Source organism: Cherax quadricarinatus, chromosome 46 (assembly GCF_038502225.1).
Source record: "Cherax quadricarinatus isolate ZL_2023a chromosome 46, ASM3850222v1, whole genome shotgun sequence".
NCBI lineage: Eukaryota > Metazoa > Arthropoda > Malacostraca > Decapoda > Parastacidae > Cherax > Cherax quadricarinatus.
In genome coordinates this window covers 16910769-16925218 of record NC_091337.1, presented here as the reverse complement: position 1 = coordinate 16925218, position 14450 = coordinate 16910769, and the positions used below count along the sequence as shown (strand labels likewise).

The following is a 14450-nucleotide window of genomic DNA, read 5'->3' as shown; positions in this document are numbered from 1 at the left end:
CATGACTGTGTCGCTAACTGCTGCAGTGCATGACTGGGTCGCTAACTGCTGCAGTGCATGACTGGGTCGCTAACTGCTACATTGCATGACTGGGTCGCTAACTGCTACAGTGCATGACTGGGTCGCTAACTGCTACAGTGCATGACTGGGTCGCTAACTGCTACATTGCATGACTGGGTCGCTAACTGCTACAGTGCATGACTGGGTCGTAACTGCTACAGTGCATGACTGGGTCGTAACTGCTGCAGTGCATGACTGGGTCGTAACTGCTGCAGTGCATGACTGGGTCGTAACTGCTGCAGTGCATGACTGGGTCGTAACTGCTGCAGTGCATGACTGGGTCGTAACTGCTGCAGTGCATGACTGGGTCGTAACTGCTGCAGTGCATGACTGGGTCGTAACTGCTGCAGTGCATGACTGGGTCGTAACTGCTGCAGTGCATGACTGGGTCGTAACTGCTGCAGTGCATGACTGGGTCGTAACTGCTGCAGTGCATGACTGGGTCGTAACTTCTGCAGTGCATGACTGGGTCGTAACTGCTGCAGTGCATGACTGGGTCGTAACTGCTGCAGTGCATGACTGGGTCGTAACTGCTGCAGTGCATGACTGGGTCGTAACTGCTGCAGTGCATGACTGGGTCGTAACTGCTGTAGTGCATGACTGGGTCGTAACTGCTGCAGTGCATGACTGGGTCGTAACTGCTGCAGTGCATGACTGAGTCGTAACTGCTACAGTGCATGACTGGGTCGTAACTAATACAGTGTATGACTGGGTCGTAACTGCTATAGTGTATGACTGGGTCGTAACTGCTGCAGTGTATGACTGGGTCGTAACTGCTGCAGTGTATGACTGGGTCGTAACTGCTGCAGTGTATGACTGGGTCGTGACTGCTACATTGTATGACTGGGTCGTAACTGCTGCAGTGCGTGACTGGGTCGTAACTGCTGCAGTGCATGACTGGGTCGTAACTTCTGCAGTGCATGACTGGGTCGTAACTGCTGCAGTGTATGACTCGTCGTAACTGCTGCAGTGCATGACTGGGTCGTAACTGCAGCAGTGTATGACTCGTCGTAACTGCTGCAGTGCATGACTGGGTCGTAACTGCTGCAGTGCATGACTGGGTCAGTAATTGCTGCAGTGCATGACTGGGTCGTAACTGCTACAGTGCATGACTGGGCCGTAACTGCTGCAGTGCATGACTGGATCAGTAATTGCTGCAGTGCATGACTGGGTCGTAACTGCTGCAGTGCATGACTGGGTCGTAACTGCTGCAGTGCATGACTGGGTCGTAACTGCTGCAGTGCATGACTGGGTCGTAACTGCTACAGTGCATGACTGGGTCGTAACTGCTGCAGTGCATGACTGGGTCGTAACTGCTGCAGTGCATGACTGGGTCGTAACTGCTGCAGTGTATGACTCGTCGTAACTGCTGCAGTGCATGACTGGGTCGTAACTGCAGCAGTGTATGACTCGTCGTAACTGCTGCAGTGCATGACTGGGCCGTAACTGCTGCAGTGCATGACTGGGTCAGTAATTGCTGCAGTGCATGACTGGGTCGTAACTGCTGCAGTGCATGACTGGGCCGTAACTGCTGCAGTGCATGACTGGGTCAGTAATTGCTGCAGTGCATGACTGGGTCGTAACTGCTACAGTGTATGACTGGGTCGTAACTGCTGCAGTACATGACTGGGTCGTAACTGCTTTAGTGCATGACTGGGTCGTAACTGCTGCAGTGCATGACTGGGTCGTAACTGCTGCAGTGCATGACTGGGTCGTGACTGCTGCAGTGTATGACTGGGTCGTAACTGCTACAGTGCATGACTGGGTCGTAACTGCTGCAGTGCATGATTGGGTCGTAACTGCTGCAGTTCATGACTGGGTCGTAACTGCTGCAGTGTATGACTGGGTCGTAACTGCTGCAGTGCATGATTGGGTCGTAACTGCTGCAGTGTATGACTGGGTCGTAACTGCTGCAGTGTATGACTGGGTCGTGACTGCTGCAGTGTATGACTGGGTCGTGACTGCTACAGTGCATGACTGGGTCGTAACTGCTGCAGTGCATGACTGGGTCGTAACTTCTGCAGTGCATGACTGGGTCGTAACTGCTGCAGTGCATGACTGGGCCGTAACTGCTGCAGTGCATGAATGGGTCGTAACTTCTGCAGTGCATGACTGGGTCGTAACTGCTGCAGTGCATGACTGGGTCCTAACTGGGTCTGCAGTGCATGATTGGGTCGTAACTGCTGCAGTGCATGATTGGGTCGTAACTGCTGCAGTGTATGACTGGGTCGTAACTGCTGCAGTGCATGATTGGGTCGTAACTGCTGCAGTTCATGACTGGGTCGTAACTGCTGCAGTGTATGACTGGGTCGTAACTGCTGCAGTGCATGATTGGGTCGTAACTGCTGCAGTGTATGACTGGGTCGTAACTGCTGCAGTGCATGATTGGGTCGTAACTGCTGCAGTGTATGACTGGGTCGTAACTGCTGCAGTGTATGACTGGGTCGTGACTGCTGCAGTGTATGACTGGGTCGTGACTGCTACAGTGCATGACTGGGTCGTAACTGCTGCAGTGCATGACTAGGTCGTAACTGCTGCAGTGCATGACTAGGTCGTAACTGCTGCAGTGCATGACTGGGTCGTAACTGCTGCAGTGCATGACTGGGTCGTAACTGCTGCAGTGCATGACTGGGTCGTAACTTCTGCAGTGCATGACTGGGTCGTAACTGCTGCAGTGCATGACTGGGTCGTAACTGCTGCAGTGCATGACTGGGTCGTAACTGCTGCAGTGCATGACTGGGTCGTAACTGGTGCATGACTGGGTCGTAACTGCTGTAGTGCATGACTGGGTCGTAACTGCTGCAGTGCATGACTGGGTCGTAACTGCTGCAGTGCATGACTGGGTCGTAACTGCTGCAGTGCATGACTGGGTCGTAACTGCTGCAGTGCATGACTGGGTCGTAACTGCTGCAGTGCATGACTGGGTCGTAACTGCTGCAGTGCATGACTGGGTCGTAACTGCTGCAGTGCATGACTGGGTCGTAACTGCTGTAGTGCATGACTGGGTCTTAACTGCTGCAGTGCATGACTGGGTCGTAACTGTTGCAGTGCATGACTGGGTCTTAACTGCTACAGTGCATGACTGGGTCGTAACTGCTGCAGTGCATGACTGGGTCTTAACTGCTATAGTGAATTTCATGAATTTCTAAATTACCGTCGCTCATTAATACTGTTAGAAACTAATTTATGTTATGGTCTTGTAAAATAATAAAACTGTATTTAATTGTTGTCGAGACTATTGTCGCTATTTCCGGGTTAATGATGACTATACTGTTTCACTGATAATAATTATTATGATGCTAATACAACAGCAATAATAATAATAATAATAATAATAATAATTTATAAAAGTAATAATAATAATAATAATAATAATAATAATAATAATAATAATAATAATAATAATTTATAAAAGTAATAATAATAATAATAATAATAATAATAATAATAATAATAATAATAATAATAATAATAATAATAATAATAATAATAATAATAATAATAATTTATAAAAGTAATAATAATAATAATAATAATAATAATAATAATAATAATAATAATAATAATAATAATAATAATAATAATAATAGTAATACCTGCAGGAAAACTATTAAGACGATGACGAGAGTGTTATAAAAGTGAACTATCCTAATTTATAGAAGTACACAATATTTCGATCACTCTTAGTGAATTTTCTCAAGTGAACAGAATATCAAAGATAAGTTTTTAATTATTTAGGAAGAAGAGGAGTGCGTCTGGTGAGGTTGGAGAGATGACTGGTGAATCAAGTGTGGTAGGGACGGTGGACCTCCTGCAGTGCTCACCTACCCAGGGAATGTCGATATTTAGTTACCCAGGTGTGTTAGCTTGACGCTTGTTTCTGTTCAGTAGGATGTGGATATGGGGGCCCAAATGCCATTAATTTCCTGGATTCACACTAGAAAGTTCAATACACGTGAGCGATGCATCGTATAACCCTACAGGTTCTTGTTTTCTTAAATGTTCTACTAATTGTCATCTGTTGCCAGTATTTCACATTAATAATACAGCTGCTTATAGAAACATTATGTACAAAGCAAATATATATAATAAACCAAGAGTTTTAAGGGACACTAATGTACAGCATGGAGAAGTAATCCGATATGTCAAAACTAAACTATACACACGAGGGAATTAAAACTGCAAATATAAAGGTCATCAGTATTTTGAATACATTAAAGAATTCATTAACATTTGTGAAAGCATTACTCACTTGCAATGAAAGATGATCCCCTTTCTATGCCACAGAGAAATCTTTTATTTGTACAAGGATATTTTGGCAAGTGGGAAATCTGAATGACAATAATTAAAAAAAGGATTTCTGGAGTAGAAAATTAATTAGGAATAATCTAGTCCTTTAGTACTGAAAATTAAACATAAAAATATAAATCAATTGGCACATCCCATGGACTGTAGTTTAACTAACCATGCAAGTCAGTGCTTTACGGTATCATGCACAAACATCACCCACTTCTCTTACATTATACAAGAAATGGTTTCAAAATTAAAATGAGGGGGAGGGGGTACTTCTGTAACATATATTTTAAGTGGTATTTTAATGCTATTCCTAATTGCAGATTTTTAAAATGAGAATGTTTTGCCCACGGGAAGGACATAACTAGGAATGTGCATATAACTGAACCTGATTTCAGGTGTTTCTGTGTGGCTAACTTAACTAACATCAACCTCACCACTCAGAATATCTTATGGTTTGAGCAAAAAAAAAACAAACACATTCGGTAAATAAAACACGTCTCCATATACAAAGAACAAGGGACAAGACACACACAGCATTTCAGACATGCATGGGTCATGCAGGTGGGAAGATATATGGGCATATAAGTCATGCACCAGCTCATTCAGTTGGGCAGGAAGAGGCACCAGCTCATTAACTAACAATTACTATCTTCCCAATCCACAACCTTCACCCAATTCCTTCCAGGATCATTAAAATAGTGTTAAATTGCAAAACTAATTTTATAAGATCTTTAAATTACCGTGTCATCCAGGAAAGCGCTCAATTTAATAATTTTCTTAAGAATTACACAAGATAAGAATGAGATAAGGGCGTGGACTTGGGTGGGTGGACATGTGGTTGTCTTACCTTCAACCTTGTTGTGAGGGATGGGCGCCAGCTGGGGTGAGGGCGCCTGGGCGTACTGGCCATACACGGGAGCAGGATACACAGCTGCAAGAGGGTGGGGTGGACACTGTCAGCCACACACACACACACACACACACACACACACACACACACACACACACACACACACACACACACACACACACACACACACACATACACACACACACATGCCATCGCTACATAATGAACACTACTGCACCAACTCTACTCTGCCCTTCACTACATCATCAGTTATATAGCTACCAATACATCAACGCCTTAATCAACACCACTACTCCCTTAATTCTTTGATTCATCAATAATGGCTGTTTTAGAAAAACATGTAATACTTAATCTGTAATAAGAAATTATATAAATCAAACAAAAATCATCCATGATCCTTAATTTACACAAGAAAAAAAATTCTCTAAAATTAAAGAATAAGAGAGTACTTAATTAATTAGTAATACAAGATCTTTTACAAAGAGTCAAAACTAATAAATATTAAATGGCACAAGGACTGAGGTCTATTGATTTATAAGCTGACACAAACACTCTGCCGCTACTTTGAAATGTTAAAATAACAAAAGCCATTTTAAAAAGAAAGGCAACATTTTTTTTACTATTTTCAATACTGCATAAAAGTCTTGCTTATCACCTTAGTGACTTTTTGTGTACATTAGAACAAAAACTTTCATTATATATACATATATATATATATATATATATATATATATATATATATATATATATATATATATATATATATATATATATATATAATATATATATATACAATGTAAGTTGTATTATAAGCCAATAATGCACCACTCTGATACAAAATTATAAAGATAGATTAATGAAAACAAGAGTGTTTATACACTTTATGCTTCTTTTAAAATCGTTACTGTCAACACTAGCTTCTGAACAAATAATATTAACATAAAGACAACACTAGACAACACTCCACATGGACAGATCACCATTAAATATTAACATTAATTAAGGTTACAAACGTAGTAATAGTAGTAGGACCATTAAAGAGAACAATCTTACTTTTTGATGAATTATATACTTGTACAACACTTGGGTGTATCTTTATTGTGGAAACTTTCACCCACCAGCGGCTTCCTCAGTCCAATACAGAGAAGAGTGGTTGATGATCAGAAGGAGTTTGAGGTAGTAAGTCCCTCAGCCTGGAGTCTGTGTGTTCGGTCCTTCATGATTGCAGGACTGAATATATGGACTCCAGGCAGAAGGACTGAACTCCTTCCGATCTTCAACCACTCTTCTCTGTACTGGACTGAGGAAGCCACTGGATGGCGAAACGTTTCCACAGGAAAGATACCCAGGTGTTGCACGAGTGTCTAATTCGTCAGCCTGTCGGTTCTCTGAACCAGTATCTACAATCTTACTCTCTACCTGTGACTCAATACTTAGACATGAGTTTAGTGCAGGTTTTAGTGTAAATTATGACATCCCAAGTCCTTTATCAATTTAACAAAAAATTTACAAACTCTGATATTTCCAGAGGAGAGGAAAACTTACATCTGTAAAGCTTAATCAATAAGTGTAATACACTACACGATACAGTGCACGCTGCCTTACTGTTTATCTCTAAGTGAAAAAAAATAATGCTTGCTTCATATATAAAGGTGAGGTTGCCACTAAAAAATTAAGTCCTCTTAAAAAAATTTACCGAATATATATATATAATATATATACATATACTGTACTATATGAAGTATTTATATACAGTACATCTATAATGCTTTTGTTTACTCTTATCTATTTACCTTTTATTTACATCTATACATTTTAACTTTTTTTTTTGCACCAGAGGAAAAGGATATTGAAAATTTTCTAGACAGTCTAGTTAATCATTTGTGTGAGTGTACATGTAGGTAAAACACACACAGTGCATTTATACACACACACGCACATGCACACTTACAGACACACAATGTGACTGTGACTGACAAGATATTAAGGACATCAGAGAGAGAGGTGACCCAGGAGTCATCACACAACACAAGATTGTCACTGGAAGGTCATATTAAACGAAACTGTTGGAAACTCATACTCTATGCTAGCAAGCTATATTGTAGCTTTCGGATATATGGATGGAGGAAGGCTATAAAAAGCTGTACATAATGTATTTTAGGCCAAAACTGGAATGTACTGTGGTTGTGTGGTGTCCACACCTAAAATAAATGTAGTGAATAAAGGATACGTCTATCAGAGAACTATACAATGGCTTCCTGAGCTATATATATATATATATATATATATATATATATAAAGTTATAATAAATCTCTGATAAACAGAGGAAAAAATAGATACACACGATAACCACACACAAGATCACAAAAAGGATATCACAATAAGAGGCAAAAATGATTAGTACCTTCAATAGGAAAAAACAAGAGAAGAGTTATATAATCAGGGAAAAGAAAGGGAAACAGGATAATAGAAAGTCTTTTTGTCAGAGTGATGGAACAATGTAATAGAATATAAAACAGGACGTAGCAAGACCAACAACCCTTGTAAATTATATAAAATATATATGATGAATTAATTACTGAAGACCGGACACCACAAATATAACTCTGCTCTTATAGCTACAAATACACACACACACACACACACACACACACAAACACACACACACACACACACACACACGCACGCACGCACGCACGCACACACACACACACACACACACACACACACACACACACAGAGTGGTAGATCAAGGGAATGGTAGATCTACAAGAGGAAGCAGAAATCGCTGTAACTATCGTGGACATTAATTTTTTTTTACACTATGCCTAATACCGAAGAAGGGACACCACGAGTTTAGCTCTGCTACTGTAGCTACATTATAGATCATCACACAAATTATCCACTTATACACACCGTCCAAGAGTGCATGTCCGTTGCTTTTGGCTTCTCATAAACTTCAGTTCTTGACTTTTTGAACGTTCTTGTTCTTCCACTAGTTTTTTGTAAGTGTGGGAATCATGACACAGCTACTTATTCTAATTTTGCTCTAACATATTGTTTACAGCTTTTTACAGAATTTTCTCATGAATATATCTCATGGCTATTTTTAATTTGGCCGGTATTGCACTCATTAATTTTTCATACTTGTTGCCGTCTCTTGTATACCATTCTACTCATCTACTACTTGTATGAGTGAAAAAAATATTTCCTAGTGTCCTTTTGCTATTTATTTATCTTGGTTTTCAATTGTGGCTTCTTGTTCTTGTTTTTCTAAAACATCTGTGATTACTTTTTAAATCCCAGCACAGTATTTCCTTTTTTTTTTATAGGGACATACAGCACATAATTGCTACATATTTCAATTTTGGTTTAAATTATGTTGTAAACAGCTATCTTTTAGCATTCTGTTGTCTATACTATATGTGTGAATGTTACTCTGAAGTCTGCCGTGTGCCATGTGCCGTGTGTCGTGTGCCGTGTGTCGTGTGCCGTGTGCCGTGTGCCGTGTGCCGTGTGAATTCCTCACCGGTGTTCTTTATTTATGTTAAGTTCTGGTGATGTTTAGCTTTATATTGCACTCAGGTTCCCTTTTCTATCACTTTCCACATTTTATCACATAATCTATATTCTTCACATGACCGGTTTTTTATTTTCCCAGTTTTCATTCCATGGCACCAAATATACATTATATTCCATCACCTATATCTAAACTTCATTTACTTGCACGAATTTACAGATTTTTTTTTATTTATCTAGCATACGAATTTTGCACTTTAATCCCAGCAAATCTTTTATAAATATATATATTATCGGCAAGTATTAATCCTTCTTAGATATACTCAGTCGGGTGACCAAGAACTGTAGCTGTTGGTCATCATATGACTAAGATCCGCGTCAGCAAATACGTGTTCTGTTTCCTGACGAATCTCGGCTAACCTAACCTTGCTAGACGCCTCTGATGGCATTTCCACACGAGGTGATTTGTGTGCGCAGTGTACACGTATATTATTACGAATAATGCTTTTGTAGGTAATTGTGCCTGTTCGTATACATAATATGCGTGATGCCTTCTGATTTGAATACCTATTTGTAATGATTTATTTGCAGCTGCAGGAGTGGAACAATGTCCATGGCGTCCCATTCTGATCCTTTAATTGTTGTATTTTTTAGCACGCTAGTCTCCCACGTGGTAGGGTGATTTAATAAGACACACACATTCACCATCATTCATTCAATTGCTGTCTTGCCAGAAATGTGCTGACAAGTGTATTTGGATGATCCTTTGAACTGCAGTATCCTCACTCCTCCTTCAGAGTGCTGGCACTATACTTTCCACCTCCAGGACTCAAGTAAGGCTAACTGGTTTCCAAGAATCCCTTCATAAATATTTCTTTGTTCACACTCCAACAGCACGTCAAGTCATAACCACTTGTCTCCACTCCGATCTAACATGCTTACACAAGCTTGTTGGATGTTCAAGCCTATAATACTCGAAACCTCCTTTACCGCTTCCCTGCAACCTTTCCTGGGACAACCCTTACTGGGACAACCCATCCTGGGGCAACTTTTTCTGGAACAACTCTTCTTGGGACAACCCATCCTGGGACAACCCATTCTGAGAGAACTCTTTCTGGGAAAACTCTTCCTGGGAGAACCCTTCCTGTGGCAACCCATCCTGGAACAACCATTTCTTGGATAACTCTTTCTGGGACAACCTTTCCTGAAACAACCCTTCCTTTGACAACCCCTCCCCCTCGTTTCTTTCACACCAGATATATATATTCTCTCTCAGTGATCTTAATTTTTTCCATCCTCTCGAAATAATCAAACATCAACAATCACTCCTCACTCTCCTGAATTAACAATTCTGTTAATCCAGCACAATTTTCTAATCTCCATTCTCTGAATTCTCTGCACAATATTTACACCCACACTTTGTTTTCATTCATATAAGTAAAATATATTATGAGAGCAAGTACTGGTCCTTGTTGGATCCCAATGACGATGTTTACCCATGAAGTGAGTTGTGTCATACTCATTTGTTATGTTTTCGTGTGTTTTGCATGTGTTTTGTGTGTGTGCTTTGTGTTTGTGTTTTGTGTGTGTGTATCATATACACTGTAATGATTTATTTGTAGCTAGAGGAGCAGAACAATGTCGGTGACGTCCTGAAGTTTAATTCAGTCAGCACACAGGATACAAGAACAATATTTCTATAGGTTGTTGCACTTGCTATTTCCTCTTGTTAAATGAGACGCTTGTGAGACATCTGGTTTCTTTATTCTGGGAACGTTTCGCCACGCATTGGACTGAAGAAGCCACTGCGTGGCGAAACGTTTCCAGAATAAAGATACCCAGATGTTGCACAATTGTCTAATTCAGCAACTTGTTGTTTTTCTAAACCGTTTATTCACAACTTCTTTTGTATCATATTACTCTCTACCAACTGGTGATTTTTTATAGGTTTCTTATAGACTTTCTTCTTCCTCAGTTTATAACCATGAATCTTCTTTCTTCCTGGTGATTGATTAAAAAAAATCCATATTTATTCGTTCATGTTTCCATAATCTTACATATGGTTTTAATTCACCGTCTATTTCTCTTTTCTGACAAGGTGGATTTAATGTAATGTTTTTAGCCTTTCTTTGCTACTATTTTCTTTTAGCTCCAGAAGTCAATTTGTAGCTTCCAACTTATTTTTTTGCTTAAGCAGTGATTACAGGGCCGAGACCACTGCTACTTATTTCAGTTTTGGTTTAACATACGTTGTGAACAATATTTTTTAAACATTCCGCTCATTCAGCACTATGCTATCTGGGAGATAAATGGTAAAAAATATCGACACGATGGAAAAATAGGCACAAATGCATTACAGTAAGTTCTCACTTAACATTGTTTCGTTATAACGTTGAGGGGAAAAAAATTGATTCCTAGCCGGGACTACTGTCTTTATGGAGTTTGCACGTTCGTTGTGATAAATGGTTGTGAAACCCGACAGCTTGAAGAATTGAGACACTTATGCAACATATGGGAATCTTTACTGAAGACAAAGATAAAGATTCCCATATGTTACATGAGTGTCTTAATTCTGCACGTTCGTTGTTGAGCTGCCTGCTGGGAGGTGGCGCTTCTTACAGTTTTCGCTTTACAGACATTTATTCTTTGATTTAACACTGTTGGAATGAGTGCTAAAGGTGCAATGTGAGCCAATGTTTACATCTATTAGCCTATGGTAAAACTGGTTTCTTTACACGTCGTTTCGCTTAAAGCTGCAGTTTCCAAGAACCTATCTACGACGTTAAGTGAGGACTTACTGCATAATGCGATCCTTTATTGACAACGTTTCGCCCACACAATGGGCTTCATCAAGTCACAAATAGATCTGTTTGTGACTTGATAAAACCCATTGTGTGGGCGAAATGTAGTCAGTAAAGAGTCGTATTACACTGCATTTGTGTCCTTTTTTCATTGTACTATCTTTGCTATCTTACTCTGCTATCTGACTAGAATTAAGTATTATGAAAGTTCTAGGATTAATTTGCCTGAAATACTTTGTATAATTATCGACTTTATTTTGTAAATACATTTATATCAAATTATATTTGTGTCATAATTATTAAAACTGTAACCAAATATATATATCTAACTACGGTAACTTCTATTTATGTTTAATAGAAAGATTACCTTTGTATTACTAAAGGCATTTTAAAGTTTGCCAGAGAAGCTTGCGAATATTTTTTTGACGATTATTTTAGAATATCTTCCAGTACAGTAAATATTGTTTTCCATAATCCATGTATACTCTTTTTTCCTTTATTTATTTATTATTATTATTTTTTTTTTTTGCATTTTGTTGTTTCTATTACAGCAGAACTATTGTTCACATTAAATTCCACCATCTGTCACCTCAGTTGCTCGACTTATCAACACCTTCGTGGAAAGATACAGTAATTTTTATTGCTTATTTTTACATAAAATTTTTGAGTCAGCAAACATACCCATGTAGTTTTTATTCCTTCTGGGCCATTATTTGACAAGTACTAATCCTTGCTGCACTCCGCTGGTCATATTGTCCCAAGAGGACATTTTACCCCTTATCAACGTCTGTTTTATCAGCTTTTCTCAAATGCATTTTCCAATATTTTCACAACTCTCGTCAACAAGACTGCCCTATACTTCAAAGGTTCTCACCCGTCATTTTTTTTTTAAGTATGAGCAGAATGTGCATCATTTCTCGTAGAAAAGGGAAAAGTATTTTTCCACAATGGGTAACCCATGTGTTGATGCCTTACAGATCGAAGGTGTCATCTTTAGTTTGTCTGTTTCTTTTCTTGTTTTTGTTAGTAGCCTCATCATTGGTTTTATTCAATAACCACCGTTTTTCAATATGTTATTTAGGGCATTAATCTGTATGTATCCAAGGTATTAGCTTTTATGCACACACGCTACAAGTTTGTGTTTAATGTCTTACACATGTAGGAAATGCTTGTGTGTGTGTAGGTGTGTGTGTGTGTGTGTGTGTGTGTGTGTGTGTGTGTGTGTGTGTGTGTGCGCGTGTGTGTGTGTGTGTGTGTGTGTGTGTGTGTGTGTGTGTGTGTGTGTGTGTGTGTGTGTGTGTGTGTGTGTGGTTGCAGGAGTTGAGTCACAGGTCCTATGCATTCCTAGTTTCAATTATCTATTTCTTATTTGTAGGTTCAGGAGCAGAGTTATGGTGGTGGTGTCCAGCCTTCAGATTTTTTTTTACCGGTAAACTATCATATGTGTTTGATAAACCTGTATGTTATACTGATGTTATACACCTGCATTATGAGGATGTGTCTTGGGCATCTGTGCTACAGGCAAGTGTGTGTGTGTGTGTGTGTGTGTGTGTGTGTGTGTGTGTGTGTGTGTGTGTGTGTGTGTGTGTGTGTGTGTATGTGTGTGTGTGTGTGTGTGTTTGTCTGTGTGTCCGAGTATGCGTGTGTGTGTGTCTGTGTGTCTGTGTATGAGTGTTTGTGTATGTGTGTGTATAGGTGTGTGTGTCTGTGTGTGTGTGTGTGTGTGTGTGTGTGTGTGTGTGTGTGTGTGTGTCTGTTTGTGTGTCGCGTAGTGTGTGCGTGGTGTGTGTGTGTGGTGTTTGTGTGTGTGTGTGTGTGTGTTTGTGTGTGTGTGTGTGCGTGTGTGTGTGTGTGTGTGTGTGTGTGTGTGTGTGTGTGTGTGTGTGTGTGTCTGTGTATGCATGTGTGTGTCTGTGTATGTATGTGTGTCTGTGTATGCGTGTGTGTGTGTGTGTGTGTCTGTGTATACGTGTATGTGTATGTCTGTGTATACGTGTGTGTGTCTGTGTATACGTTTATGTGTGTGTGTCTGTGTATGCGTGTGTGTGTGTCTGTATATGCGTGTATGTGTCTGTGTATGCGTGTGTGTCTGTGTATGCATGTGTGTGTGTGTGTGTATTTATGTGTGTCTGTATCTATGTATATGTGTCTGTGTGAGTATAGCAAATATTTAATAAACAAGAAACAGTTTTAACATTTTTAAAGTAAATTCTGCCAACATCTAAGAAGCTTTTAGTGAGGAGGTTGAGGGTGGAGTATGAATGGAAGGCGACTTGCTGATAATTCCAGCACTGAACAAGATTTTGAACAAGAGGCCACACAGGGGGTGAACACCAACCAAAATATATAGAAAGCATGCAAAAAAATACAATAATTTTGTAAGTGAACAACAAAGCCACACAAAAAGCATAGGGAAAGAATATCAAACAATTTAAATATATATGTATTACTAAGAATTATGGGAGCTGCAGCGTACTTCTCCCATTACTAAAAGATATCTGATAGCATGTCAAAAAAATTATAACTATTTTCTGAAGAATTATTAGTATTGTACTGAATTTAATACACCAATAAAAATTTTTTTGATAATATAAAAAAATCTAAACTTCTCTATACAAAAAATATACCATCAGATACCGGACAAAATCCATATCCTAAAAACAACATCGACATAAAAAAAATGATCAGGACTGCATTGTAAACATAGAAAAACTTCAAGTAGTTAAAGGAAGTACTTACCAACACCTGAGTAAGGCATGCCAGGATAGGTTGCTGAAGCTTGCAGTGTCGCTGCTTCACCATTAGGGATTGGCTGGGCTGTTGGAGTGAAGTGTCAAGGTTAGACGTACGCGCTAAACACTTCACAAGCTTTTAGCGTACTCTGAGAAATGTTAGGTGGATA

General features: G+C 39.5%; 1 protein-coding gene across 20 annotated transcripts in view; it reads right to left on the bottom strand.

Moving 5' to 3' along the window:
* bru3 (bruno 3) overlaps positions 1-14450 on the bottom strand; it is a 1045770-nt gene that overhangs the window by 18674 nt on the left and 1012646 nt on the right. For 15 of the 20 annotated variants that reach the window (XM_070094553.1, XM_070094562.1, XM_070094556.1 and 12 more), the window contains 2 exons: positions 14288-14365; positions 5204-5287 (listed from right to left, as the gene is read on the bottom strand). In XM_070094553.1, coding sequence (XP_069950654.1) covers positions 5204-5287; positions 14288-14365 — 162 coding nt within the window. Of the gene's footprint in view, positions 1-3675; positions 3998-5203; positions 5288-14287; positions 14366-14450 lie in introns of those variants that run through there. The other 5 variants (XM_070094557.1, XM_070094564.1, XM_070094572.1 and 2 more) reach the window with 2 other exon arrangements.